The 16,467-nt window shown below is 37.9% G+C and overlaps 1 protein-coding gene across 11 annotated transcripts in view; it reads left to right on the top strand.

The window, feature by feature from the left end:
- CCDC141 (coiled-coil domain containing 141) overlaps positions 1 to 16,467 on the top strand; it is a 205,285-nt gene that overhangs the window by 70,458 nt on the left and 118,360 nt on the right. For all 11 annotated transcript variants that reach the window (XM_048214373.2, XM_057316443.1, XM_026492424.4 and 8 more), the window contains one exon: positions 3,254 to 3,507. In XM_048214373.2, coding sequence (XP_048070330.1) covers positions 3,254 to 3,507 — 254 coding nt within the window. The remainder of the gene's footprint in view (positions 1 to 3,253; positions 3,508 to 16,467) is intronic.

The following is a 16,467-nucleotide window of genomic DNA, read 5'->3' as shown; positions in this document are numbered from 1 at the left end:
TCCATTATACTATTTTCTCTACTTTTGTGTGTATCTGAAAGTGCCCATTGAATGAGCTTAGGAAACACAATCCCACTAAGGAACATTTGGAATATTAATATTTAAAAATGTTTTAGGAAGAAATATCACCGATGATCTCAATGCCAAGACTGTGACTTTGACACTTTTTAGATACTACTCTTTTGGAAAGATTGCTTAGCAAGTTACAAATTCACTTAAGTTATGTACATCCCTTATTTACCCATCTTGAATTTGTAATTTATACTTAAGTATGGCACTGTATAGGTATTAGTATGAAATCTACTTTAATATAAACTTTCTTACATATAATGACAGTCAAAACAAATAATAAAAATTTATTAAATATCTATTTGCCCCACATCACAAAGCGTTATGTCAGAAAGTAGTGTTTTAGGTATGCAAAAATATTATCTCTAAAATAAACATACCATAGAGATTTTGTATTTCTTGAAGTTCATGATATTCTATCTAGACAGTTTACCCTTGAGGAAAAATACGTCACTTTGTAGATCAACCGATGGAATAAATTGCTAGGAAAGCATAAACAATAAAAACATTAAGATATAAGAAACCAACAGAGGAAGAACCAAAGGACTGACAGAGGAAACTGAGGGAAAAATTTGTCCGCTTTAATATCATGGTAACAGTAACAGACTGATTTTACCTTGGGTACAGATTACAAGAAGTTTTGGCCAGAGACTGTTCCTAAGGGTACTATGGTAGTAGTTATATTATTCTGGCAGATGTGAAACAGAGAACCAGATAAAGATGACAAATGGGAATTGTAGCTAATTATATGTATTCTGTAGGAATCTGAACAGGTTGGCCTGTTCCACGGTGAGTCTGCCACGTCTAGCACTTAGAGCTATGCTTCCCTCTCTGACTTGAAAAATCTAATGTGTAAGAACTAGTTATGGAAAGGAAGAAAATAAATACTATGTGGAAACCCTGCCACTTGCCCACATTTCCTCCCTGTGTGTGTGTGTGTGTGTGTGTGTAAGTTTGCACATCATAACAAACTCTTCAATGCAGAGGAAATATGTATGCATATATATGGAGAATCAGTCATACTGATTATCACATAGGCTATACAAATAAAACTCTTCATTTGCTACACAAGACCCTCTATAATCTGTCTTCACTTCATTCTATCTTTCCCTTCTACATAAGAACTTGCTCTAGACAGGTAGGTTTTTTTTCCCCCTGCCCCTGCCTCTCCCATCTTGTTCATGTTTGTTTCCATTTCTTTGAGAGATTTATTCAAATGTTCTCCCTGCCTTTTCTTATTCTGTTTGAATGATCTCATCCTCTTTTTGGTTCAAGTTGTTTTTGCTGTTCGTTGCTTTGCATTGTTAACTCCCAAATTGTCCAGTGCACATAATCACACCTTCCTCACTCTGAGCAGATAACAGCACCTAATACTTTATTGGACAGATCTAGGTCATGTGACATAAACTACTTCAAATTCTTTCCTTTTCATGTCAAACTCTCTCTTCATAGTATCTTCACTTACCTCATTCTCTCTTCCATCTCTCCAAAAAAAGGTGTCAAGTTAAAAGAGACAACTGGCCCAACTACTACAGCCTCGTTATTGCTGTGCGGTTAACTGCTGAATGTTAGAATGCTAACGTAGAGTGCCATGGGAGACTGGAAAGAACACTGAGCTTCTAATCAGAACACGTGGTTTTTACCACTCCTTAGTCCAATTCTAGTTGTGTGATGCTTGGTAGGGTACTTAGTCTCTGGGTGTTCTTCATAGTTCTCCCTGTCCTAAAAATAAAAGACGGTATATCCAACCCTGCTGATACTCTCTTCTTTTTTTTCTCCCCTCTAACACCAAATGTCTCAGAGATTGCCCTGTCTTGTTGACTTGACTTCATGACTATGTCCCCACTTCTCAACCTGGTAACTTGGCTTCTGTTTCCATCACTTTCCCATCACAAAATCTCATGCTTTCTCGACATCTTTTTACATCTCTAGAGAACCGCTGATCTCCAGCACTCCAGCTCTCTTAATTCTTCCCCCCTCTTAATACATTTGATCTCATTCAAGCATTGTACAAAAGTTGTTGAACATCTCTGCTATGCCAATCACTATGCTAAGTGTTGGAGATATTGTCATGGTCATTGTCTTCATATTGCCTTGGAACCTTGTGGCAAAGGAAGACATCAATCAACTAACCCAACACATAAGTATAAAACTATAGTTTTGATAAGAGCTGTTAATGAGAACAATTAATAGTATTTGATTTGGTATAGGATTTGATATAGGATTTGATTCAGTCTGGTTTATCCCTTGAGGAATTCACAGCTGAGTAAGACCTGAAGTATGAGTAAAATAAAGGTGGAGAAGGAAGGGGTTGAAAATGGTGTCCCTGGCAGGGGACACAGTGAAAAGTTCTGAGGCAGAAGGGAATGTCAGATTTATGATGTAGTTAAAAAGAGAGGGATGAAGAGTAGAGAGATTGAGATAATCTGAAAGGGACCAGACCATGCCAGACCTAAAATCATGTCAAGGGGACTGTTCTGAATTCTAAGGCAATTGGAAGCCAGTGTGTGTGTGTGTGTGTGAGAGAGAGAGAGAGAGAGAGAGAGAGAGAGAGAGAGAGGGAGAAAGAGAGACAGACATAGTGTGTTTAGAAAACATTGGTCTGGTTAACATATAGAGAATAGATGAGTGGATTGGAGAAGGATGCAATTAAGAGGTGCCTGCACAAGTCCAGGCAACAAATAATGTTTTGTGTAGTGGGGATGGAGAGCAGTAAACACACGCAGGAGACAGAGGGTGGAATTGACATGTATTGATAACGAGGGAGAGGAATGTGTCATGGATGACTCCTGGGTCGTAGCCTTTATACTTCAGAATTAGTCCATTCACTTCAGAACGTAGAACACATCAAGGGTCGCAGGCACCTTAATGAGTAGCACATCACTAAAAACCAACTGAAACAGTGCCCAAGTCCCACGATCTTTCCGCTTCCTGTACTGAATTACACTGTCACTGAACCGCAACATCCTATCTTTTGGCAGTTAATGTTACAGTAATTTTTAGGTCATGTTATCTGATCAGGTGTATCACAGACATTTTCTATTTACACGTTTGGATTCCTTACAGCACAATTTATTGTTAACATAAAGGTTATATACATTTTAAATTATACCAAGAGTTTGAATATTACTATAGAAAAGCTTGCTCATATCACTATTCTTTTTTCTTTTTAATTTTCTTCTAGAACTCTTAGAACGATCTCTGGCCCTTTTAAACAAAAGTCAACAGCTCACTGACTTCATAGAAAAATTCAAGTGTGATGGACCTAATGTGAATCCGGAGTTGATTCAGGGAGCTCATAACAGCTGTCTGAAGATTGACAGCCTTCTTGAGCTTCTACAAGATAGGAGACGGCAACTCGACAAGGACCTGAAGCAACAGCGACAAGAATTGGGTCAGGTTCTGCAGATATGTCAGTGGGACCAGCAAGAAAATCAGGTAACGCAAAGGGGAGTTGATGATGTTCTGACCTCAGCTAATGAAGTTTGATTGTTATGGGGACTAGCTTGTTTCCTGGGATAGTTCCTCAGTTGTTATGGTCAAATTCTTTGGTCTTTCGTCCAAACTGCCATGTTGTTTTCCACATAAGTTAAATGGAAAAGCAAAGATTTTTATTTTCTCTCATCATAATACTGCTTTTATAAATGGGAGATTTCAAAACTACTGTGGGTAGTTTTGAAAATGACTGTGTTCTATTGGAAACTCTTTCTCACCTCCTTCAAGGTTACTACTTTTAGACGCATTTCTTTGAAATTCTGAAATATAAATTGTACCTTTCTTGAAAGTTAGAGAGGCATGATGGTGCTGAACTGTAGTACATTGCTGCTAATGCCAGTGAAAGGTCTGTCAGCCCCAATCAGTGTTCTTAGAAGAATGTATATAACCTTTATGTTAACAATAAATTGTACTGTAAGGAATCTAAATGTGTAAATAGGAAGGAAGAAATATAACCTTGACCTGTGGCTGGATGCTTAATGGTTAGAGGACTTTGGGGCAAGAGGTTCGTGAGTTTGCAGGCTTGTCAGAGCTCATTACCCCAACTGCAGGCACGGGTTTGGTCAGTTGTCAGTATGCTTGCTATGCACTCCTTTTGTTCCAATTACTTAAGGGTAAGCATGGATAGAACTCTCTTTGCAAACCCTCAACTCAAATAGGTGGGATATTTATTGCAATATTTCTAACTGTCCCAGTCCCATGTTGAATCTACAGAGTAAGTAGAGGGACTTTTCAGGGAGAAATATGTGGAAGAGGTCTCCTGGTTTGGATGCATGCAGAAGGAGTCTCTTCACATGTTTTCTATTACTGCTCTAATTCAGATGGGAGACAGACCTATAGCTGAGAGCATATATAAGGCCAGGAGAAACTGGTTCTTATTTCAAGCTGGAAAAATGAAGACTTCAATAATAATCAACCCTTCAACTAATACTTATCAATTACCTACCATGTGCCAGGTGCTATTATAAGTACTGGGAATCACAACACACAAGACAAAGTCCTTTTCCTCTAGGAATTTCCTTTCTAATGCAGCTTCTCAACCTTAGCACTATTGACAGTTGGTGCTAGATAATTTTGGGGGCCTGTCCTTTGCACTCTAGAATGTTGAGCAGCATCCCTGACTTCTATCCACTAGATGCCTGCAGAATGTCCTCCAGTTATGATAACCAGAAACGTCTCCAGACATTGCCAAATGTCCCTGGGGGGCAAAATTACCCCCGGTTAAGAACCACTGTTCTAATGTAATGAGAAAGACATACCATAAACAAATGAGCAATGATAACTGCTATAAAGAAAATCGAATAGTGCAATGAATTTGTCTTGTGTTGGTCTACTTTTAATCAGAGAAGACCTCTCTGAGGAGATGTCATAGAGCCTAGACCCAAATGCAGAGGCCTCCAGTAATACATTCTGCTTGAATTTTATTGCCTGCCCCTCAAGTCACCACACACTCTCCAACCCACCTCCACTCTCAGCCTTTTTTGCCCAGACTACTGCCAGCTGCTGTCTTGCTTCTGCTGTGCTTTGCTTGCCAACCCTCAGCCATTCCCCAGTTTAGCTCTTTGACCACCCTACCTTTACATGCTCCTTACCCAGAATACTATTATCCAGTGCAACATTCTTTTACTGAGGATTCTGACATAACAAGGAAAATTAGGACAAGAATCTTAGGACAAGAATCAAGATTGTTCATCAGACAACCGTTTCCAAAGTTCCCTGTCTTCCCTATCATAAGTGAGTTCTTTATACCGCTCTCTTTCTCTCTCCCTGTCCCTCTCTTCTCTTCCCTAATCCTGACCTGACCCCATGTTCTCAGAGCTGCTGTGCACTTCAGGAGACCTTCCTCTTATCTCTTTGCATTGAATTCATAACCCCAAACCCCTACCTCTAGGGTTTTCAAGTTTCAAAATGAACATTTTAACCCAGTCACATACTTATGAGAAATCCAGGTACCTTGTCATCCCTGGAAATCAGAAAGATGTCTTGATAATAACTAAGGTAAGGTATTGCAGAAGGACTCAATGAGTCCTCTAACTTATGGGGTCTCATCTTTTTTAGGAGGAGTGAGTGTTTTTATTGAGGAGGTGCTTTTTTAAAGTAGACTTTATTCTTTAGAGCAGGTTTAGATTCACAGTAAAACTGAGTGGAAAATACAGAGCACTCTCTCTTCCCACACATACACAATCTCTTCCACTATCACTATCCTGCACCAGAGTGGTACGTTTGTAACAATCAGTGACCTAGACTGATACATCATTATCATCCCAAATCCATAGTATATATTAGGGTCCACTCTTGGTATGATATATTCTATGGGTTTAGTCAAATGTATAATGACATATATCCACCATTGTAGCATACAGAATAATTTCACTTCCCTAAGAATCCTTTGTGTTTTGCCTATTCATCCCTCCTTCACCCAGTCCCTGGCAATCACAGATCTTTTTACTGTCTCCATAGTTTTCCTTTTCCAGAATGTCATATAGTTGGAATCAGTATGTATGATTTTCTGATTGGCTGCTTTCACTTAGTAAAAGGCATTTAAGATTCTGCCATGTCTTTTCTTGGCTTGATAGCTCATTTCTTTTGTAGTGCTGAATAACATCCCATTGTCTGGATTGGCCACAGTTTATTTACCCATTCACCTAGTGAAGGAGATCTTGATTGCTTCCAAGTTTTGGCAATGATGAATAATACAAGGATCCATGTACAAATCTTTGTGTAGACATAAGTGTTAATTTATTTGGATAAATACCAAGGAATACACTGCTGGCTCATATATAGTAAGAGTATGTTTATAAGAAACTGCCAAACCATCTTCCAAACTGGCTGTACCATTTTGCATTCCCACCAGCAATGAAAATTCCTGTTGCTCCACATCCTGCTTAGCATGATCGTGTTTTGGACTTTGGCCATTCTGATAGGTGTATAGTGGTATCTCATTGTTTTAATGAGTCTCATATTTAAATTGGGAATGATAACTCTTCATTCACAGAGTTGTTCTAAGGATTAAATGAAAGAACATGTATATACATGTATAAAACATGTAACACAATGCCTAACACTCTAAGAGGAGCTTACAAAATATTAGTTTCCTTGTCTTGCCTCTGTTTTGTTAAGTCTTACAACCTATGAATTCTTTCTCATCTGGTCTACATTCTTTCCTCTGGGCCTGCCATTATTATTGGTATATATGTTGAGGTCTCTTAATACCGTTTAGTTCTTGGTGGCTGCTCTAGGTAAAGTAAAGCTTTAAAAATGTGTATTTGTGGTTAAGAGAAATAGGCTTTCAATTAGACTCCATTCCTAACAGTCCCAAACAAAAATCAACGTAAAAATAATAATAAAAATAAATGTTATTTTTAATAAAATTGGCCAATAAATAAGATAGTAATTTCCATCAATATAAAATTCAGGCTCTTAATCTTAAAATACCCCATGTTATACTTTCTCTTGTTAACACCAGTGACAACAGCTGGAGTAATTAATAAAGTAATTGTTGCTTCTGTGTGCTAGCTTGTAAGAGCAAAGATACTGGGTCCAGACTGTTGGCTGAGTTAAAGTCCTGGCTCCGTCACTTACTAGCTGAGTAACTGAGCAATTATTTAACCTCCCTTAGACTCAGTTTTCTGTAAAACATAGATATAGTAGTACCTACTTCAAAGTGTTGTTAGGTTCATCAAGTAAGGTCTTGCAATGCCAAGTGCTTAGAAGAGTACCTGCCACATATAAGTGCTATATTAGTATTAGCATTTTTTCTTATTCTATCTGAAAAGGACAGTGAAGACCCAACATATTACACACTCCTATACTCCTACCCAGCTCTACCACCATACTCAAGTAAAGACTATTCTTGTATTAAAGGCTAATCTCATTATTTGTCTTGAGTCTAAAACGTATGATTAAATAAAACTTACTTTTATGATCTCAACAGCCATACTTGTTCAATGGGCATTCAATGAGTAGTTTAAAACAAAAAGAGGGGCAGCTGGGTGGCTCAGTTCGTTCAACATCTAACTCTTGATTTTGGCTCAGGTCATGATCTCAGGGTTGTGAGACCATTGAGCCCCACATCAGGCTCTGTGCTGGATGTGGAGCCTGCTTAAGATTCTCTCTCTCCCTCTTCCTCCACTCCTCTTTCCCCCACCTCTCTCTCTCTCATTCTCTTAAAAAAAAAAAACAGAAAAAAGTTGCATTTTTTCTGCTTGTCATTTAATAATGCTGATTTGTTAAAAATGTAGATGAGATCACTATCCATATAATTACTATTAGCATTTGGCATACTGCCACCTTCTAGATCTTTATACAAGCATGAGCACAGTCACAGGCACACACACACTTATTAAAGCAACACCTAACCAAACAAATAAAAATTAATGGAATTAACTTATGCATGCTGTATTATTACCTGATTTTTTAAATTAAATTGAACAAATCATTGGTATATTGTTGGTCAAAAGGACAGTAAATCCTTTTAATATAGTGTTCACTGTTTGTAACATAGGGTTTTTATTTCATTGAAGTATAGTGAACATCCAATGTTATACCAGGTTCAGGTGTACAGCAGTGTTTTGAGAATTCTGTATATTATGTGAAGCTCGTGCTCATCAGGATAAGTGTAGTTAGCATGTGTCACGATGTAAAGCTATTACACAATTTAAACAAAATGTTATTGATGAGGAAGTGGGTCTCTCCAGTTTCTCAATATTATAAACAATTCAGGCTTAGTGTATTGAGAATTGTGTGAACAAGGAAGTATTTTAAATTTCAGGTAGATATAAGCATAATTCTCTTACCTAAGTTTTTCAGTTTTTTGGAATGTTCTGTTTTAAAGTTTTGTTGATGCAGTGGTGAAGGGTGGCCTCAGCGGCAACACCAAGTCAGGTGTGACTCTGTTAGGTAGTAATTTGGGCTCTACGACTCTCATGTTCCTGGATGATCTACCTGAGAAGCCTAGAACATTGTGGAACTATGAGTTGATACAGAGGCACAAGTTTCATTGGAAGGCAAAGACTTTTTTTGTCAATTCTGTACTTATTTTAGAGGAACAGAACAGCTGTCAAATCTTACAGTGATGAAATACCAGTTTTGTCAATCATTATAACCACTTAAGAAAAAGGAAAATTAAGTAGAGAATTAGAGCAAAGATTACTGGTGAATAATAATCTGGATGTCTGAATATCTGACACATCTTCTCTCATAAGGGCCATTTAAAAGGTGCATATAGTGCTTCTCTGTTTCTAAGTGCTTATGGCCTAATGCTTTGAACTATATAGTTCAGCTAATTTTCCTTTGGAAAAGAAATTAACTGACCAGAACGATGGTGATGTAGGATTTATTTCAATCACAGGGGAAAAAACAAATGAAAACCACATACTTTCTATCTTAATTGGGATGTGATAGCATGTTCTGATAAACATAATCATAGCATGTTCTCTCTTTATCATTGTTTTTCAGATGTAAAAATGTGCACTTGCTTTACACTTAAAAATGAGTGGCTGGCTGACCTTTCTTCCCAACTCCAGGAGCATTTTATTTTGCAGATAATCTGCTTCATTAATGAAAATCAGAAGCAGCTTGGAATATTTCGTGCATAATTAATTATCTTGGCAAGAAGATTTATGAATGTAATTTTTCTCAATTGCTCCAATCAGGCATAAGTGAGACAAACAAATAAATTAAAACTAAGTTATTCATGGTCTCTTTGTACAAGACAGTGTCAAGGACATCTAAGAGAATTAAGTATAAGACATAAGGGCAGATAATTTCTTTTTACTATCCAGATCACACATACTTATAAGATACAAATCTTTGCAGGGGGGAGAAAGGGTAATAGAATTCACATTTGGAAGGTTTTATAATTTGAGTACCATGTATATCATAATCATGTAACCATATCTAATCATATTCCTTGTCAATAGGCAATTAAAATGACATCAAAGATGGCACATATAAGCACAGCCTCAGGACACCAGTCTTGTACCTGGTGGGCAGCTATAAAACTCTGTGTGTGCGCACACACATACACATATGTACAAGTATATTCTCCTTTATACGATGCTATCTTCTAAATAGGACTTAGAGCTTGAATGGTTGACCAGCTTAAATTAACATAAAATAGCATAAAAGTCCCTAGTTATTAGTAGGTCTTTCTTTCTTTCTTTCTTTCTTTCTTTCTTTCTTTCTTTCTTTCTTTTTTTCCTGTCTCTCTGGGGAGCCTGGGTGGTGCGATCAGTTAGGCTTCCAACTCTTGATTTCAGCTCAGGTCGTGATCTCAGGGTCGTGAGATTGAGGCCCGCATCTGGCTCCACACTTAGCGTGGAGTCTGCTTGTTTCTCTCTCCCTTTGCCCCACTCCCTGCTTGCTCGCTCTCTCAAAAATAAATACATCTTAAAAAAAAAAATCTCTCTGAACACAGCTTTCTAACATTGACTGGCATAAAACCAAAATAAAGGTTGAATTATCTTGGAGATATTGGTATCCAGTAGCTTAGCCCAGTAACAAACATATATAACTTTCCAGGCACTCGTAGATTAAAATATATTGCAGAGTTTTAACACATAAGCTATTGCTAGCATTTACTCTAAGACATGCCAGCAGTAGATGCAAAGTATCTGAAAGTACAAGAGAAGCATATGATTTTGAAAGCAATAGAACCCCCTCCTACATAGAATGCACACTAACCATTATTGCAAAGTGATTAGCATGCATTCATGCTAAGACACTGTTGTCTTAGTGCAGCACAAAGACACTGCATGTCACAGGTCCTGACAGAGGGACTCTGTGCAGATAGTGTGGATATCAATTCTAGCTTTTACATTTACTAGTTACCTCTATGCTTCAGTTTTCTTTTCTGTAAAATGGGATTAGTAATCATATCTATAGATTTTTATACATTTTCTATAAAAATAAACCATGTTATATATGTAAAAGTGCTTAGAGCACAGTTTTCATGCAGTAAGTACTTCATAAATATTCGGATTTTCACCATATCACTATATACTATTGGTGGGCACTTTCTGAGCTTTACTGGATAATCACTGGCACATAAAATCCTACGTGTTGGCCAGATCCCACACCAATTCTCTAAATGACTAAGTAATCTTAGCTTTCTAAAACGTTATGATGTAGAGGGGAAATAAATGCCGTTTCATGTCTTGGTAGTCAGCCTAATATTTTCAAAAAGTCAACTTTATTTGTAAGATACAGTTTAAAATTAATTTTTTTCTCTCTAACTTTCTTCACCCTTTAACTATTTTTTTTAGCTCTTTTGTACTTCTTATGGCCAATTATGTAATCATGAAGCTGAGTCTGTCATTTCTACATACTGTTCAATTGGCTTACCAACATTTTAATTAGACATAATGATTTAAGCCCCCTAATCAGTTGTGAGAAGACTGGGGGACAGACACTGTGACCAAATGACACGCTCTGTGGTAATAGGACTGATGACAAAGCTGTTTGATAAGGGTGCTCCCCGGGAAGGGCTCTGCATTGATCCTTGATCTTCAAACCCTCCTGTCCTGTGGCAGGGTTAGTTGCCACTACCCAAGCTGTAGGCTGAGACCTGGACTGCCTGTGGATCTCCTTCCACTACCCTGGGCTCTGTTTCCTCCCTGCTGCTGGTGCTGGGCATTGTTGGCTTTTCTTTCCTCCTCAAGGAATGACAACATCCCTTAAAATTTAGCTGTTATTTATCCTGTCAATATGATAGGTTCTGACTCTCATTTTTTTCCAACAACCAAGAATCTAGGCCAAAGCTTCAGTATGAAAACTATTTGGCTGCATGACTTAGAAACTAGGATGGTAATGTGAAAATGTCACACTTTGGTCCCACTCCTAAGTAGCTCTGTAATGTCTGCTCTCTGTCTCTCTTTCTCTGTCTCTGTCTCTGTCTCTCTCTCTCTCTCTCTCTCACACACACACACACACACACAGAGTGAATATAATTAGCTCCAGATCACTTACGATGGAACTCTAGGTTATATTGGGAAAAGTGTGCCTTAGATATTTTTGGCAGAAATGCGCATTGCTGGGACACTGGGCTAGTCTCTGTTTCCTTTCTTGAAATAAAGGCTTTCTTCTTGCTGGGACGATTTGCCCCAATGAGTCAGAGGCAATGCTAGAAATAAAATGAGGCCCAGAAACATCCACCATACTGATTTTCGCTACTGGACTAAACAGCTTTCTTCCATTAAGTAGTTGAAAGTAAAGAGCTTACCATAAACATAAACAAGAGTTGAGGCCAGTCTTGGGAAGGGGAAGTCCTTAGTGCCATTTTTCTTGCTATATAGTTGTGAGAAGAAAAATGATATGTCAACACAAATCAGAATAATTAAATATATAAAGTTGTGACAGGGAAATAGATTATCCGTAACACTGTTTATAAAGTAAAAAATTTGCTTCATGACAAACAACATATTTTAGCTTTCCTACTACCAATCAACAGAGAGTACTGGGATTCCATAATTTGTTGAGGAGATACTAATACATTGCAGTTGACTTCTGTAACTCATGGAGAGTTTCCAAATTCCACAAAAGAAACATTGTGAACATTATCCTCTTAGAATCAATGAAATGAAGTCGAAATATTCCTAAACCAATAATTAGTTCCAGAATGCATCTAAAAAGAAACCCAATCCACGTTTTTGGCCGTAATTCTTCTTTCCTCCCCTGCTCCCAAGTCCTCAGTTATAAACATTAATGACACAACTTCAGTGTCTCTTTCCCTAATATACGTGATCACCCAATGGAGCAAATGGATATTTGAAGTTTTATTATTGCCTAATTAAATACAGAGCACATTTGACCATATGGCCTAATATGAAATAATTTCCCTCTGTAAAAAAAGAAAAAAAATTATGGGAGATAAAATAGTTGTTATAATACTAACATGCCTTCAAAAACAAAGTAGATGTTAGAAGTGTCACCTGTGGCCATCCACTGTGATTGAAGACACATTTGTATATGTGTGCATTTTCGATATTTGTAAGAGAGACTATCAAAAAGTCTTGGGTTAAAGAAGATAAATAACTGATGCCTTTTCCTCTCCTTTATCAGTTTTGTCTCTAGTAGTAACTGGTTATTTGTCAAGAATTGTTCTGCACATGGAAAAGAAAATGAAAGTAATTTGAAGAGATTTTCATCTTCCCTTAAGCATTTCTGTTAAGGTGGTTTGAATTGCTTATTGCTGGCTCCCTTCCTCCAGCATACTTTTAAACAAAGTTCAGAAAAGAAGATCTGATCTAGGATTGTAGAACAAATTGAACAAAAAGAGACTGGTAGTTTTTGGCAGTCTGATGCATCACGTTGGGCTGCAGCAGCAGTTCACCTTCTTGCCGCCTGAGTTTTTCTTCTTGACTGTCAGAGTGAATTTTCTATTGTTTGCCCTTCCATGTATTAATCCTATCTTTGGAATTCTCAGTTTGTGCTTGCTTTCACCTCTGCCCACAGCCAGCCTCTTCCTCTCAGGCACTGCTCCTAATGGGCTTGACCCACATCTGTGCTCTCGAATGCAGTATTTCCACTGAGCCCCATGGTAGTACACAGAACGTATTTCTGTGTTAGACTCTAACTATGGTGTTGCATTTTGGTTTTTATCTTAAGAATGTTCGTAAAATAGCCTGATAAGAACCATTTCTCTCCTCTGGAATCCTCTGGTTCTGCAGATGGAGGTGATGAAAAGAAAAACGTTAGACAAGAAAACGTGAATTCTGACCATGAAATTTCTGTCTGTGAGACTTTCCTCTTATTGGTTGTGTGACAAGCAAGTTGCTAAACTCGTAACACACCTGCTGGGTGTGTTTCCTCATTTGCTGAAAAGGAAAATCTCTCCATAGAGGAGGGATGTAGAGATTGCATGAGGTGACTTGTAACCTGCCTCAAGTAGTCTCTGACCCCTTTCTGCCAAAGGGGAAAGGGTTCATTTCTCTTACTTCCTTCATTCTCATCTCCCAGCAGGGTGTTGAGGTGGAAATGGGTTGTCCAATAAGCAAAAACTAGCCCTTCCTTGCCCAGTTAGTGCTCTCTTCCAACCCTTCCCCTCTTCCTGGTATGTTCCTGCATCCACTCTCCTTCATATATCTTCAGTCATTGTGCCTGCAAAAAATGCTTAAGTCTCGTCTAATCAAATAAAGAAAAAAGGTAGGTAGAGGCCCCGTTGTTCCCTCTGCTTCCTTAAAGCTGTCATCAGATCTCTCCTTTACTGAACCAATAAGCTTCTTTGGAAGTGTCATTAGTTCTACTTCCTGTCCTCCCCTCCAGTGGTCCATAAATGCTTACCAACTGAGATCTCATTTCACCATTCTTGACTCTGCTATTTTAAATTGCCCTTAACTAAGACTCAGTCCTTAGGTCTATATTTAACCATCATGGATAGTCTGAATATCCTTGAATGGCAGAATCATTCAATAAAGATATAATTCAAGTCACACATATGATTTTAAATTTTCTAGTAGCCACATTAAGAAACTAAAAAGTCACATAAAAAGTGAAAAAACAATAATACATTTTATTTAACCTAACATATCTAAAATAGTACTTCAATATTTAATCAATCCTAATATTCTTAACAAGGTACTTATATTATTTTTTAAACAAAGTCTGTGAAATTTGCTGTGTATTTTATACTTAGAGCATATCTCAATTTGGACTTGGTACAATCAAAGTACTCAATAGCCATGTGTGGTTAGTGGCTACCATACAGGACAGTGCAGGGCTACACACAGCATTTGAGTGAGTTTTCCTGGCACTCCTCTTTAATTTCCAAGGCAGCTCTTGGTTTTCATTGAACATTCCTGATTGCTCCTACTTTGAATCTTTACTGACTTCCTTTCTCTTTCTTTCTTTCTTTTTTTTTTTTAAGATTTTATTTATCTATTTGACAGAGAGACAGCCAGCGAGAATGGGAACACAAGCAGGGGGAGTGGGAGAGCAAGAAGCAGGCTCCCAGCAGAGGAGCCTGATGCGGGGCTCAATCCCAGGACTCCGGGATCACGCCCTAAGCCAAAGCAGACGCTTAACGACTGAGCCACCCAGGCGCTCCTTCCTTTCTCTTTCTATCTCCCTTCACTCTCTGATAGGTATTCCTCTTCTCCCCACCAAAAAAAAAAAAAAAAAAAATCTCTATTCCTTCTCTTAGTTCTACCTCCGCTGGGCACTGAGTACCTAGAATGTCACGTCATAATGGTGCGATAAACATGAACACATTGCTTAGTTCGAGCTGAAAGGTAGGAACTGAGAAGAGAGAGAGGGAAAATGTTCTAATTTTCCCCTTAACCCATCACTGCCCAGAATTGATTTCCAGGACATACTCTGAATGTTTTTTTTTTTTTCCTTCCTTTCTGTATCCCCTGAACCCTTGACTCATGTTTTCATCCTTTTGCAAGGACCATGTTCTACAGAATGTCCTGATGCATCATTTACTGCACTTATCACTCAAGCTCTTGGACAGCAGCTGATATAATTTAAATACTTATAAAAAGTGCTCTTGGAATATCTATGCAGCTGTCTGCAGTAGCTACTTGTGGGATGCAATGACTGATTTATTGGGTAGCAGGATATTATGGTTGACATACTCTCAGTAGCTTAGTCGTTCTGCTTTTACATCAGAAGGACTCTGAGAGCCTATTCTGTGTGTATCCCCCAGTACCACATAGTAAATCTGATCTAAAAGGCTGCTCATGTGTGTGATGCCTCGTGATGAGATGTAACACCCTGACGATGAACTATTTACTTCTGAGTTTTATGCCAACTTGTTTTTATGTTTCCTCCCAGGGTGCCTTTGGTAGTAAAAATGTGTAGATCTAAAGAGTCAGCATGCTTTATCAGGAAGGTATGTGATCAGAATACACAGAATACCAACATAGATCTTTGACTACATTCTCTTATAGGGAATAGTATTCCGTAAAGGAATAGTATTCTTTGGGGGTTGAAATAGTATTTGCCAAATCTAGGGAATGAGGTCAGTAGATACCTTTTAAAAATCAAAACAACTCACTCCTCCCTGGTTTTCATCACTGCTGGCATGTGCTAGATGACAAGTCTTTGACTCACAAAATTGAATAGGATTATCTGAGGGTTCAGAGTTCTCACCTGTTTTTAGAGATTAGGTAACACCTGTTTGTATCCGTTTTTTATTCACTCAGATTCCATATTAACTTTCCCTATTAAAGCATTCTTGAGATTTCTGAGTTCCTCCCATGTTAGCTAAGAATAAATAAAACTCACTCCCAGTACTTAGTAAATGCTCTCTTAAACTTAGCTATATTCATGATCCATGTTTCTTTGATGAAACCTTTAAATCATTCCTCTAGTTGTGGTTTTATATGGGTTCACTGCATCTTTTGTGAGAAACTATTTTTATAAAAATTAAATAAATTAGTGAATAAATTTTATAGCTCTTGATAAAATAGTCTCTGTGGGTTCTAATATGCCTATTGTACATATCACCTAGCTCTAATTGGGATAACGGAAAGACAGATTATCTTCAAATAATTGTAAATACCTATATAATACTTTAGATATGGAGATTGGCTAATGTGTGTATTGTGCACAGGTTACCAAATATTCTGAAAAAAAAAATGAGATGTACTTTATATGAAAACTGCTACAGGGTTACCATTATTTTTTAATTGCACTGATACTAGCCAAAAATGCTGGTTAGCAAAGATTTCTAGTTAGCAGAAAGCTGGAGAAACCCTCTTACCCCAAATTGTACTGCTTATTCCATGCTGAAAAATGCTAAGTGTTTTGGTATTGACCATTTGATCTCACAGTCAGCTTTGTGATATCAGCCCTGTAATGGTAATGGAATGTCCTATTCTAGGTAACTCCTAACTCAACTTTTGTGTAGTGTGTGTGGAGGGGGAAGGGAGGTGTACATTTATTATGTGGAGCTTCAGG

This window comes from Ursus arctos, unplaced genomic scaffold (assembly GCF_023065955.2).
Source record: "Ursus arctos isolate Adak ecotype North America unplaced genomic scaffold, UrsArc2.0 scaffold_1, whole genome shotgun sequence".
Taxonomy (NCBI): domain Eukaryota; kingdom Metazoa; phylum Chordata; class Mammalia; order Carnivora; family Ursidae; genus Ursus; species Ursus arctos.
This window is presented reverse-complemented; position numbering and strand designations above follow the sequence as displayed.